Source organism: Apostichopus japonicus, chromosome 21, assembly GCF_037975245.1.
Source record: "Apostichopus japonicus isolate 1M-3 chromosome 21, ASM3797524v1, whole genome shotgun sequence".
NCBI classification, from domain to species: domain Eukaryota; kingdom Metazoa; phylum Echinodermata; class Holothuroidea; order Aspidochirotida; family Stichopodidae; genus Apostichopus; species Apostichopus japonicus.
In genome coordinates this window covers 18,567,082-18,581,876 of record NC_092581.1, presented here as the reverse complement: position 1 = coordinate 18,581,876, position 14,795 = coordinate 18,567,082, and the positions used below count along the sequence as shown (strand labels likewise).

The 14,795-nt window shown below is 38.8% G+C and overlaps 1 protein-coding gene across 1 annotated transcript in view; it reads left to right on the top strand.

Annotated features, from left to right (window-relative positions):
- Window positions 1–1,828: 1,828 nt before the first annotated feature.
- Window positions 1,829–14,795, top strand: part of LOC139963134 (uronyl 2-sulfotransferase-like) — a 41,288-nt gene continuing 28,321 nt past the window's right edge. The window contains exon 1 of the mRNA XM_071963680.1: window positions 1,829–2,409. Within this exon, the coding sequence (XP_071819781.1) occupies window positions 2,220–2,409 (190 nt within the window). The 5' untranslated portion in view covers window positions 1,829–2,219. The remainder of the gene's footprint in view (window positions 2,410–14,795) is intronic.

Genomic DNA, 14,795 nt, shown 5'->3' with positions numbered 1-14,795 from the left:
ATTTTAAATTATTCTTGGCTGGCATCTCCCTTTCTTCTACATTTCTCTGCAAAGGTGTCAAGGACTAGCATGGTCGGGCCCAGAGACCATTATGTTACAGGTTCCAATTTTTGCATATGTTGTACTATACTTCATCACATACTTTCCCAGGCCCCATTGAGACTTTCCTGGGTGGCCTGTGGGGAAAACCCCCATGAACCCCTTGGTTCCCTCTACCCCTCCACACTTGTCAGGCCTGCCATTTTGACATCACTGTACACATACATAAGCTGGAACTGCTTAGGAATGCGGCGTTCACGTTAGCAATAATTCCCGAGCACTATATCTATGAAATCAGGCCGGAATTTTCAAATGGACCAACCGACATCTGTGTTAACTCTACTACAGGGTCTCTATCTATATGGATCAAGTTTTCTACAACGTAGACAATTTTTGAAACTAACAAAAGTTTTCGTACGTTGTAGCGCCCGCTATTCCGGTCTCCCGTTTGTATTTAGGTACCTCTTATCTGAATTAGGAGCTGGACGTTTATTCCTTTTCAAAACCAGGAAACTGAAAGGGTGATAATAGCAAGAAAATCACCCTTTTATCGACAGTTAGACAGAAAGGGTTATCTGCGATAGAAAATGCACTTTCCTGAATAATGGTTGAGATCGGAATGAATTTTCTGTGCATACCCTTCACAAAGAAGGAAACTTGTGCGAGCGATAGTGTGGATACTTGGGTGACCCAACTGGTGCGTAATAACCAGGGACGTAACCAGAAATTTGAAGGGGGAGGGGGTGGGTACGCGTGCCCAGCAAACACAAAACGTTATCATAACATTTTTAAAGAGCCTCTAAAATATGTTTTATAACGTTAAATGTGGTGTTATGAAAACGTCGGCATAACGTTTTTATGAGATATTATAGTGTTATATTAATGTTTTAACGAAAACATATTTTGAAATAATAGCCTGAAAACGTTTTCGTGACATATTTATTACACCACAAATAACGTTATCGAAACAAAAGACGAAACGTTTTAATAACGTTTTTGTGTTTGCTGTGGGGAGGGAAAATTGAATGGGGCATATATCACAAAGGGAGAATTATTACACTTAACGGAGCGCCATGATGTGCAAAGAAATGTTTTGCCAAAAAATGCCTCCCTCGTTGCAGGAATTACACAATAATAAGAGTATTGTATTTACGTAGCAGACGAACTTTCAGGACAAAGATTGAGAAGGGTCGGTTCATGCTTCCTTCAACCTGAAAAGAGGGCTTTAATTATATGTCCTGCTTTTAGTTAAATATTATTTTTTCGGGGTACACAAAGGGAGTGGGGCTGATCGCTCCCATTGCTCCCCTGGCTACTCCCCTGGTTATAATTATGCATATTGTAATTGTGGGGAACCGTCAGTTGTGCAAAGTGCTCAAAATTGCTTCTTTGTCGGTATACTTTCATAAACGTTACACGGCCAGCCAGCTGAACCGGTCTCAGAAGTAATCGGTCTCGAAACGACTTTAACCCCACCCCTCTCCCCGGCCGCTACAGGAGGACGCTCCAGCAAAGGTTGCTTCAAGAGAATCATTGAGACATACCGCTAAACCAGTAGGAAGGCCCGTGAAAACCTTGCTTGGAAAAATAAAGTCGCAATTTAAGGATGTTAACATTAACAATTTCGAGGAAGTACCCTCCGCAAGATCGTGATACGTGGCGGATGTTGATCGCTGAGCATGTCGGATAGACGAGACTCAACTTACTACTATTACTACCTCTCCCCCGCTCAAGTGTGTCTTCATTTGTTAGCGGAGCAAGTAATTACGATTAAATCATCGACATTTCTACTTTTCAAAATCAAAATTTCGACTCAAATTTTTGAATCACACGTAACACCAATATAGATAAATACGTATAGATTGGGGTAAGATTGAGCACTCTGATTGGCTAGGCCGAGGCATGACGAATCACCGCGCCGTTCCAATTTAGCAGATTGTAGAAACTGTAATACGGTTACACGTTTGTTCAGTATTGAACTTTCTTTTGAAACTTTGAGATACACGAGTGTGTGCATTTTGATAATACAAACTTTGGATTTACTATAGTAGGCAGCATTACCAGCGGAATTATGGCGTGGCAAACTCAACGGGGGATATCTAAATGGAGTTGAGAAGTTAACATTAACTGGCCTAGGATACACCTTAGAAGAGGGGAAATGAAGGCAGTTTTCCTGCTTTATGACCAATGACATGGTATTCAGAATGGTTTGGAGGCGAAACTTTTTGTATTTGATTTGCCTTGGAACAATCCTCGCATCCGTGATATTCTTCAATTACAGGGATGAAGCGATTACCATCCAAAACGTTCAATATTATGCAAGGGGTGAAGTCCTGGAAGGAATACAAAAAGATGACACCTATATGACCGGTAAGACGATAAAAGCGTTGTTCAGACACCACTTGAAGTTTTAGATCAGCGTATGTTGTTTGTTTGTACTTAGGACTGGGATACCATTACAGTACACACTACGCTTTCTTATTTTGTTTCGGTCGTAATAAGACTCGGCTTTGTACAAAACAAATAACAGGCCTAGGCTTTACAGTTATGCCTAACTGTTACTTGTTAATTAGTGTTAGACAGATTTTCATTTGCCCAGTCAGCAGGTCGAAAGACAGTTACAGGAGAAATAATTTTAGTGCCATCTCCATGGTATATGAATGATAGAGGTAATGAGGTTCCATTAAACTTAAAGGGCCCTGCCTTCCCCTCCAACCCCTCCATGGCAAATAGTACAACATATATTTTGATTGGTTTGGAAGTCCTATCATAGGAGCTGAGTTGGCTTCCAGTTTTGTGATTTCCTTAGAACTTGGGCCAGTGCCACCAGGAGAAATTTCCTTCTGTCTTCATAATTCTGTATTAAAAGAGAATAAATGTTAATGTGTAGCTATAACTTGTATTTGCTTGTGTGAAAAATATACTTGTTTTGCAGCAGCATTTGCAACGAGGACATGTTTACATTTTTTTATCAAGAATTAATATGTGTATCAGCATTGAACATTGAATGCTGGGACATTCTTGTGAATATTATCGCATCAGGGATCTCACACACAATCGAAATCATTTGGTTCATTAACACGTCATCCAGCAGGGAATTTAAACCAAGTGATCAAGTTTGTGTATATATGTCATTAAAGTTTTGCGGGCTTGGAAGTTAACAGTAACTCTTAAAAACACCATTGTTCCTGCATAAAATAACTGTCGTATGTCATTGCGCTTGTATAGCAATATGACCAAATGTTTTGCGATGCAATACCAGATAAATTATTTCATTGTCAAGTTCAGTACTTATGTAAAATGAAGCAATGTTTTAACACATACATGTACAGTACTAGCTAACACTCTCCAAAGGGTAGAGTCCCTAAATTCCAGGTTAGTATTCTATGGTTGATTATGTAGTGATGGGTGTAACAGGAGGGGTGCTGGAGGAGGGAGGGGGAGGAGGAAAAACACAATACTAAAATATATACATGTAAATTACTTTTAACAGAGTAAAACAAATGAAAAGGTCGTTCTATAACTTCTATTTGTAAGCTAATGAATAGGAACACTCATCCCAGAGTTGTACAACCGGTCACAGCACTTAAGTTTAAGATGGAGTCGAATAATCGGCAGCAATTTTCCCGACTCGAGTCACATGGTCAATTCAATTTGCAACTGCTGTAGGAATAGTAATATTCTTACTTGAGACACATCACCTTTAAACTGGAACGGCCACTCACTAATTCATCACCAGTTTTGCTCTGTTTTTCCTAAACACTGTGGCAAACTGGCAACTTTGCTTGATCCATTCACTATCCAATGCAAATAGAACACATTCCTGTTAGGAAATTATCTAGTTAATCTGGATTTCTTTTCAAAATGTCACAAACTTTGACTGTTCATAAAGACCCTCAAGTATATTAACCTAATAACCTCCCAAATCAAAACATGGATTTCTGTTCAAACAATAAAACAGCAAGTTATGGCTGTTTTCTCCCTGTACTTGACCTTCAGTTGACAAAAGTCTGTTAATAGATAGATTGAGGGCTAATCCTGGTCATACAGTAGTTGCCAGTACTAAACTTGATTACAATATTACTTGCCCTTCTGAGACCTACCAGGGGTGAAATTGTCGACATGTACATGATTATGTTCAACAAGTACAGTAATAGGTTACGGTTTTAACGGTTGAACGGTTTTAATAGTTGAATGGTTTTAATGGTTGAACAGTGAGACTGTGAGTAGCTTGCCAGACCAGATGAAAAGGAAGACATCAAGATGGTTCAAGGCCTGCGGATTAAATGCAACAAAACCAAGTGATGAAAATAGCAAAGGTGAGACTTTGATTAAATGCATGGATCGTTGGAAACGATGGAATTTGCAAGGAAAAGATGTCCAATGAAACCCATACTGATCGTCGACGACGGATCTTGAGAAATATAATATACATCATCAAAAATTAAAGTTCTATAGGTGTTATGTCCGGTCGTTATAGACGTGATGGATGGACTGATGAAGTCATGATCAGGATTTGTAGGCACAGATTGATATCAATGAAAGGTTCTTCTGTAAATGTCAAGAACAGACAGCAAAATAAGCAAATACTGTACCGTGGGCGTGGGGGTATTGCTATGGATTTGCATACAAACTTTGAGTGCCATAGATAACTGAATTTTAGTGAAGTTTAGTGCCATAGATAACTGAATTATGTAGTGTGCAACAGATATACCTATCTCAACCATTGAACTCAAAAACAGTTTCAATATGAATCGCTTGACCTACTGTACATGTACTCCTGTGTTCTTGGTTCAATGTCTCCGACCATTCCCCACTCCAGACCCCAAACAAAATATTAGGTGTAGCTGCCAAATTGTCAATGCCTGTAGCATTTATGAAGTTTATGCTTGGTTTACCTACTTGTCCCACCTTCCCCTGCCCTCACCCCTCCCTCCCCCTGCCCTCACCCCTCCCTCACCCTTGCCCTCAGCTCTCCCCCAAAACAAGTGTTGTAGCTCGCATTGCCTAACTATAGCTTCTATTAAACTATATTATATAGTAGTTATGCTGTAACATTACATACCAAAAGAGCCTAATTTAACATGCAGACATACTGTAGGTTAACCAGGCTGCAAGTTATACAACAGGTGGGGAGAGAGGATATCCTTTGGACCAGACATGGCAAGAGGACAAAGGTCATGCTGAGGGGTACCTTGTAAAGAAATGAAGGTTGTTAAGTGAAAAAAAAATTGAAATGCCAATTAAACATATCTTTCATTTGGACTAGATCAGGGTTTGGAAGGGGATGGGGGGTTGGGGATGGGGGTGGAAATAATCACCCTTTCTTGCTTAAATTGACAAGGGACGATAGTCACAAACTCTGAAAAATCCAGCCCCCTCCGTATCCCATTTGCAAAAATCTTGATCCCATAAGCAATAAGCATACTGATTATAGGGTTTTAACAGTAAACGCTTTTATACTGTTGGCTGGAAGTAGTTCTGTATTGGAAACCAGGATATTGTTGGTGGATAAATTCTGGTTCATACAAACCGATAAGAAGAACATCTGGAAAGCATTTGAAATATCTGCGTATAGATCCTTTGTTTCAACTTCCTGTGAACTGTCGGTCAAGTGACAATTCGATCTGTGTTGAGGAAAGTAGAAAGAATTGTACAATTTAGTATAGTGTATACACTCTCATACAATCATATACACTATCATTCAGTCATATGCACTATCCATGCAGTCATATGCACTATAATACAGTCATATACACTATGATACAATCAAATTACACTATCATACAGTGATATGAACACTATAACAGTCATATGCACTATCATACAGTCATATACATTATCATACAGCGATATGAACACTATAACAGTCATAGAGTCATATTCATCGAGGTTAATGAATCTGGAGGAACTATCACACAGTAAATACGCGCGTACGCACATACCATGCATGGAGGGTCATGTGATGTGTTCCAGGGTGGTACTAATATATTACTCTCCCCATTACGCATGATGATTTCACCCAACTAGTACGTAAATGTGTATGCGTGCTTAGAGCAGCAGACGACACCCGTTACCTAGCAATAACCGTGCCTGTAGCCTAACGTGATAGCTATATTCCCGTCGAGCAGCATTAGGCTCTGTTCCATGGAGAATTCCGTGGTTGCACTGAACTAAACATTTCCCCACAGCAACACGTCCAGTTCAACAATCCTTTTCGACAAAAAATCTTTCTTGAAATACAATTCAGACATCGACATCGACAATTCCCTCTGCAAGCCCAATGTATCTGTACTTGTTCTGTGCCAGCATGTCTAACGTTAGCATATTAGTACTATTTCGTAGGCCTGAAGTACCAGTACCTTCTTACGCCGTTACTTCCCATGTTCGATCCGTCTTGGTGCAAATCTTTCACGAAGTCACTAACACTATTCTCGAACTGCTACAGAGAAATATCAGTTTGGTACCACCCTGGAACACATCACATGACCCTCCATGCATGGTACGCGCGCGCCCAATTGACATGAATCCTCCAGATTTCTTAAACTCGTTGGTCATATACACTATCATACAGTTTATACACTATCATAGAGTCATGCACTATCATACAGTCATATACACTATCATACAGTTTATACACTATCATACAGTCATATACACTATCATACAGTTTATACACTATCATAGAGTCATATGCATTATCATACAGTCTTATACACTATCATACATATGTTCACATTTAATCAATTATTGCTACTTGAAAATCATGAATAAATAAGTAGCATTGGTCATAGGAAGTGCTGATGGTTTATTACCTTTGATTATTACTGGCCACCACCAGAAATGGTTTATCAATTGTCCGGCTAGACCGGTAAATAAGCATTCTTTTCCTGACCATATCAGCCACAGCAGCTGTTGTATATAGCTAATTGATAACAGTTAAATGATACCATGCAATATAAATTGTTCAGTGCTATTAAGGTACACAGGAGTTCCAATGGATTGGTTATCTTAGGTCGCCAATGCAATGTGACATACAAAAATGATGAAAAGTCCATCAACATGTTCAACTTGTCATCAGCCTAACCACTGGATCCAATAACAATTGTACAGTATACTGCGTTGCTTATGGCTAGCCTACTGTGCAGTACAGTAGGTCTAGAACACTGTTATTGTCTCGGGTACTTCTTCTCTGTGTTCTGACGTATCTGTCTCTTTGGAGATAATATAAGCAAGTGTCTCCTTGAGGCTAAATGGAATGCATATATAGGTAGACATCTGTTGTGACATTGTCAGAACAAATTACTAAATATGTTTGGACAAATTGGGTTAATTTATGCATGACTCAGAATATGTACAGTACTATTAACTAACTGTGGCTGCTTGACTGTAAATACATCATGAAACCACAGATGCTTTGATAGTAGTGGATTTATTATCAAGGAAGGGTTTTAATAAGGAACATCCTCTTCCTGGTTGCCGTGGGTCTAGAGGATTAATTGCCTCCAGACATAAGAATTTGTCCACTGAATTCACTGCTAATCATGCGTGACCTGGTGTCCCTCTGGTTCCTGCATGCAGCTCATCACATCACAGGTAAAGAATGCAGGGCTAGCTGGTTACAATCTGAGGTTTTCTTGAAGTGGTTTGTCAATTAAATTATCTTAGGGAAATGGTAGGATTATAGCTAAAAGTTGTTTGTAAGGAGGAAAACATAGGTTTACAAAGGGAAATAGTTAGTGTTGCAGGTTGAATGCCTCTGAAGTTTTTCTGTGATAAAATGCTGTGCTTCCTGTGTTGAATAAACTGTGTGATATTTTCTTTTTTGGGGGATATTTAAATCTTTTTTGTTTCGCATAATTTTTGTAAAGAAGATCCTATTAATATTATTATCTATTTATTATTGGTACTGAAAGTATACCATGGTATAATTGTTTATTTTTATGATAAATTATTAAACGTCGTAAAATGTAATTTTAGACCATTTGTTTAACTTTGAACTGAACATAAGGGGAAAAAAATGAAAGGAAAAAAAAGTTACATATAAACTAAAAACTGTATAACAATATGAAGTCCTGGAGCTTTGAACCAATAAATTATTGTAATATATGGTCTGGTTGTGTTCATGTTGTTAAAACAAACTGGAATGGTTTGCTGAAAATGACCCAAATGTCTTAAAAGATTGACTAACATTCATAAAGTATTCATTCATTCATTGAAAAACTTTATTTCAGTCTCTTTGAAATAAATAACATATTAAAACACAGATCATAAGTTTGAGAGAAAGACTGAATAGTGCCCACAATAAGCTTGGAGTAGCTTATAAACATGAACACCCTTCAACAAAATACAAATAGGTCAAAATACGAAACAATAAAACCAGCGAGCTGTGAAAAAACACAAAGAAAGGGGTCACAGCTATTTAAGGTGAACAAAGCTAACACAGAACCAAGAAACAGTAAATCACAGATGTTTGGTAGTAAGATGGTGTTTAAGGATGTAAACGGAAACACTGTAAATTAAAGCTATTCTAGTGTTCTTTCCACTTTTCTGCTGGTGAAATTTATAGAAATTCTATGATTTAATATTCTTGTTTTGTAAACTCTGCAAGTTAACATGGATAATTTAATAACTGTTGCTCCTCAAGAAACCACAAAGTAGTCACCAAGGGAATACTATTCAATAATAACGCACCTGACCTGTCCATTAGTAGTATTTTGATGGAAACAAAACTTGTCTGACCTCCTGCTCCCAAGGTGTGCTGCTCCCTTGGGATATTGAGGATTTTCACCTGTATGTGGAGGTCTGTCCCAGTACAGTAAGGCACAGTAGTTCAATAATACTTTGGAGTGTTAGCTCAGTGGTTAACGCCAGTGCGTTTCAATCATAAGGTCCCAAGTTTGATTCACTCCAAGATTAATGTATGTTGTCTAGTAATGGAGTTGTTGACAATTGCAATTCATAATCATGGATGGAAAATATGAATCTAAGAGACTGACTCTGGTCAGCTTGCGGCTTTGATAAGCCAATGATGGCTTCTTTGTGAGTTCCTGCTTGCAGGAGGATCTAAAATACATACACACACACACACATACACACATCTGCACTTGAAGCACCATTGATGTTTCAGACCATGATATGACACCAAGGAAAGTGTTAGGTCATAGTTTAATCAACAGCAAAAAATAGTTCTCAAAGTGGCTGTTAAACAAGAAATTCCTGACCATTTTGTATCTTTCCAAGATACAGTTATGTGGGTAACACAGATGACCTAGTTACTTAACTTGGTGTCATTTTGCACACAATTCAGTCCTGTGTTGTTTTTTCATTATGTGTCATGGTGGGGTTCGGAAATAGTGTCTGGCTGTCGCCCCATAGCTCAATGAAGTGATTGGAAGAAATTGGCCTTGTCTAATACACTCCCGTAGAATAGTTTTCAGTAGAAGGGTGTTTTTTTTTCCTCACAAATCGCCCAAATCTCAGCGATTCTACAGAAATCGGAAGAACTGCAAAATCGTTTACTAGACCAGCAACAATGGCCGAAATTAACTAACTATTCCTTATTAAACTCATGTCAAGTTTATTAACTAACTAGTGTACTTTGAGCCGAGAGCTGCAATATGCCTGACTGTGTAGTGTGTACGTACAATCAATGACTAGGTTGTGATTGTGTTGGAATTATCCATATTTCATATTTGGCAATGAAGAAGGATATAACATTAAGGCAGGCAAAAAGGGGCTACAGTTTGCTAGTAAGCATATTTATATATTGTAAAGAAAATCCAGGTATACTCCAATAGGAAATATTATTACACATAAGCATAAAAATAAGATATGAGTCATGATTGACAAATAAAGAGTATTGTTTTAGAAAATATATTGGAATTTCCACTGCCAAGTATTGCTGATGAAGGTCCCAAGGGGACTGAAAATTTCAATGTGTTTTCTAAAGCAATACTCCTTATTTGTCAATTATGAGTCATATCTTATATCTCTGCATATTTCTAAAAATATATATATATATATATATAAACATCATCAAACCATAATATTATTAATGAAGCAGCACCCGTCTACAACGCAGCCCTCCGGAAAGCTGGATACGAGGAAATTGAGTACACACTGAAGAGCAGCAACCATACCCAGAAAAAGAAGAAAAAGAACAGAGCCTGCAAAATAATATGGTACACCCCACCATATAGCAGAAGTGTTAAAACTAATGTAAGGGCGCAGTTTCTGAAGCTCATAAACAAGTATTCCCTTGTGACCATGCCTTACACACGATATTTAACTAGATTTACAAGAACAACGTCAAAATTGGCTATAGCTGTATGAGGACTCAGGAGTAAGCGGCAAATAATAAAAGCCCGCAATAATAAGATTGTATCGAAAGCAAACCCAGAGACCAGGGAAATATCTTGCAATTGCAGAAAAAAGAGCGACTGCCCCCTGTCCGGGGAATGTCTCGCCAGAGATATAATCTACAAGCAACGGTCACAACTGGTCAAGAGACAGCCGTATATATCAGTCTGGCTAGTGGAAGCTTTAAAGCAAGGTACAACAACAACCACACCAAATCTTTGCACAATGAATGTTAACAGAAAGAAAATGAGCTCTCGAAACATATCTGGGACTTAAACAGAAAGAATATTGATTGATTTTTTGATTTCTTGATTAATTTCTTGGGAAATCCTAAAGCACTCTAATACACATAAGCGCAGCTCTGACCAGTTTAATCTCTGTATGGAAGAAAAGTTCTTCATAGTAAGAAGCAGAGCCGACAATAGATACAACACAATCAACAAGCGTCGCGAATTGCCGTCATGGCAACCATTCAAGGAAACCACCTGATCGTCCCCAAAGGAAACAATCATCTATGCAAGGTATATATATATATATCTTCTGTTACTGTAAGTTATTTGTCATTCAGCCTCTGAAGAAGATCCTGCTAGCCTGCTAGGATCGAAACTTACTTTTATATGACTTACTATATATATATTTTTATATATATATATATATATATATATATATATATATATATATATATTATAAAGAAGTTCTGCGTGTACTCCAAAGGAAAATATTATTAGACAAAAGCAGAGAAATAAGATATGACTGATAATTGACAAATAAGGATTACTGTTTTAGAAAATATATTGGAATTTTCGGTCCCCGTGGGACCTTCGTCAACAGTACTTGGCAGTGGAATGAAAGTACAAAATGTAACACAATGGAAGTATGTTGCTAGATAACTGTGAGTGGCAGTGATGGAATTAGTATGAAGTAAACCATCACAGGAAGTGGTTTAAGGAGCTCCATAATCCACTTCCTGTATTGTCATGGTATATTTGGTACTAATTCCATGAGTCCATATATGTCTATATTACTCAAAACAAAAATATTGTTAGACAAAAGCAAAGAAATAAGATATGACTCATAATTTAAAAAATGAGTTCTGTTTTCGAAAATATATTGGAAGTTTCTGTCCCCATGGGACCTTCGTCAGCAGTACTTGGCAGTGGAATGAAAAGTACAAAATGTAAAACAATGGAAGTATGATGCTAGATAATTGTGAGTGGCAGTAATGGAATTAGTACCAAATAAACCATGACTATACAGGAAGGGTAGAACGGGTAGAGGTGTCCCAAGTCTTTGGTGAGGCTGGTGATGTGAGACTTTATACGAAAGATCCAATTGATGTCTTTCTTTTTACATTCTGTTACTGATCTGAAGTATATATATTCTGCCATCCGCACTTCCGCAGTAACATTGCTTTTACTATCCGATGTGCATGCACTGTGCTCTTTGGTACTACTCTGTTGGCAGTGCATCTAAGTATGCATCTATGGTTGGATCCTTTGCTCAGTATGGATATCCTTTAGGGTGTGAAGACTCGCGCAAAAAGAAACGTCTCATGCCGGTAATCTGACCTAGTTTCGAATGAGGTGTAACAGATTTGTAAGACACCACCATCGATCCCAGAAAATGCACACACAGCTTGCTACCGTTGGTAATTAGACACTAGTGACACAGTCAGTACATACAGCTGCAGTCAATACCCACAGCACAGTGTACAATCGATATAGCGATAGCAAGGGCGGCGGAACCGGGGGGGCACAGGGGGCACGTGTCCCACCAATTTTCCTCAGGTTAAAAATGTGCCCTTTTTCTACATAAAAATTGTACCCTTTATCACCTTATTAGGTCAGCGATATTTCAGTAAGAGATCTAATCCTAATTTAGAACTATCAGGGGCGTAGCCAGTATGTAGCACTGTAGGCCCGGGCTTATCGTTGATTAACAGACTTTATATGTATAGAGCTGCAGCACTTTGTTGCCTGTTGTTGTCACGATCGGCGTTCCAAGTTCCAAAACAGCCTTTTCGATAAACATTCTACAGTTGTATCAAAGACAATTGCTGGCTATAGTTGCAACCAAGGGCGGCGGAATGGGGGGGGGCACAGGGGCACGTTCCCCCCCACTTTTCCTCAGGTTAAAAATGTGCCCTTTTTCTACATAAACTTGTACTCTTGATCACCTTAATAGGTCAGTGATAATTCAGTAAGAGATCTAATCCTAATTTAGAACTATTAATGAATTTCTGTGGGTCAAACTCAAAGCTATATCGAATGGAAAAAATTGTTAGTATCTCTCCTGTCTGACCACAATGACATTCGCCTGGCTATTCCGAATGTTCTCTGCATGCCTAATACACATATACCTACTGGCATCAATGAGCGCAGCCTCCGGGAGAGATCCTTCTCCGTACAACGCCGGATAAAGACATACTTGCGGAGCACAATTGGTGTAAATGGTATAATAATATGCTAATGCTTCATATCCATAAAGCAAGAACGGACGGATTAGTTATATGGGACATCGCTTAAGAGTTTACAAAGCGAAACCCACGTCGAATGAAATATTTCGGGAAGTTTTAAATGTTTACTACCACAAGGTTTGTAACCAGTGGCGGAGCGTCCATACAGTCAGGGGGCGGATGCCCCCCTGACGGACTCAAATGGACTGCTTGTGCCCTTTTCAGCTTTTTACCACTTTTCACTTATTCGCGATTATTGACTTTTTAATTGCGCTCTCATCTACCTATTGACATTTGTCATGTTTTGTTGGTGTAATTTTCTGACAAAATGGCGATGACACCTATTTATTCTTCGTTTATCTGCAAATTAGCAAGGCCCGGAAAGGGTCATTTCTGGCGATCTAGGGAGTATCTTGACTCATAACATTTCTCTACACTTCGCGCCAACCTGTAGTGGCGCTCCGCTTAGATAGTGTCGAAAGCGCCCCTACAGACCATTCTCGACCCCCTGATCAATACCCCTAGCTCCGCAACTGCTACTAACCTTCTGGTGAGCGCCATTATGCATATTCAATTTAAAAAAAAAATTCTAATGCATTTCGAAAAATGCATTGCTATATTATATTGTAACTTTTTAATAAGCAGAAGCCATTTGTAGCCTACTATGAATAATGAGTATAGTTTAATATCTCATAACCTACCCCATCCTTTCGTATTTTGACATATTTCATTTGCTTTCATGCATGTATCGATCGCGTGTGCAGGGACTTTATAATGATTTCACCTCATTTTGTTTCAAAAGAAAACTTGTTCCTTGTTTCCCAATTTGCACATTGGATATTGCAGTGCTAGTATGCATTTTATCCTCGATGGTTGGGGGGGGGGGGGGGCGATGACGGAGTGATGTGTATATGCAAATAAGATAATACAATAAGAGTTATAAAGGGTACTAAATATCAGGCTGCATCAGTCCAATCAAATTTCTGCAAAGTGCCCTTCGACGTCAGTGCCTCCCCAGATTAAAAGTGCTTCCGCCGCCCTTGAGCGATAGACATCTCAGGTCCAGCTAAAGATAACAAGGTATCACGTTTCATTACTGTCTGCATTTTGTAGCGACAAGAGAAAAACTTCACTTGCAAGCAACGGAAAGTTAACTTTTTCAGAGAGCGGCACGCGGTATGGGGTGAGTCTTCAATGCCTTTAATTGCTTGACCAGTGTACAGTACTACGTAGATACAGTACTAGTCACTTCAGTCTAGCTGTGTGGTGTTATCTTCTGAGGTCAGGCACTATGGACATTATGGTCCAGTAAGCAGGAAATGGATTTCCTTGTTATCTATCTTTCCTGTACTAATTGAATAGCACCTTATTACACGTCAGGCACCATCTGTTCCAAACAGTACAACTAATGCCGAACAGGTTGATTGGTTGCAGGTCAAAGATTATCCTGCAATGCTGTGTTGGATGTGTAACTTTTCAAAAGTAGACCAGCCTGTGCTTTTATTGTGAGGCTCAAATGATCTTTTAAATCATTGATAAAATTAATAATCTTAGTCCTAATAGTACAGATAAATTTTACATTATTCTGCCTTCCATTTTGACTGTACTATGGTATATATATGGGGAGGTCTATTGCCTAAGAAAATTTCTGGCCCACAGTTTGTCTTAAAATTTTAAAGGTCCTACCAGCTGTCATGATGCTATAAATTGCTAAACCTTGCTTTCCAAGGATACTTTTCCAACCACTGCAAATTATTTCTGACCGCAAGGTGGTGGGTTAAATTCTCACAGTTGTAGGAAAAGTTCACCTGCTAACTCTCAAGGTTCTACTACTCCATCATGGTGAGATCTTCAAATCTCACAACCTCCCCCTCCCCCCCCCCCCCATTGAAACAATCTGGGAACAGAACTTTTTGCAAAAAGTCACAGAAAGCTGCCA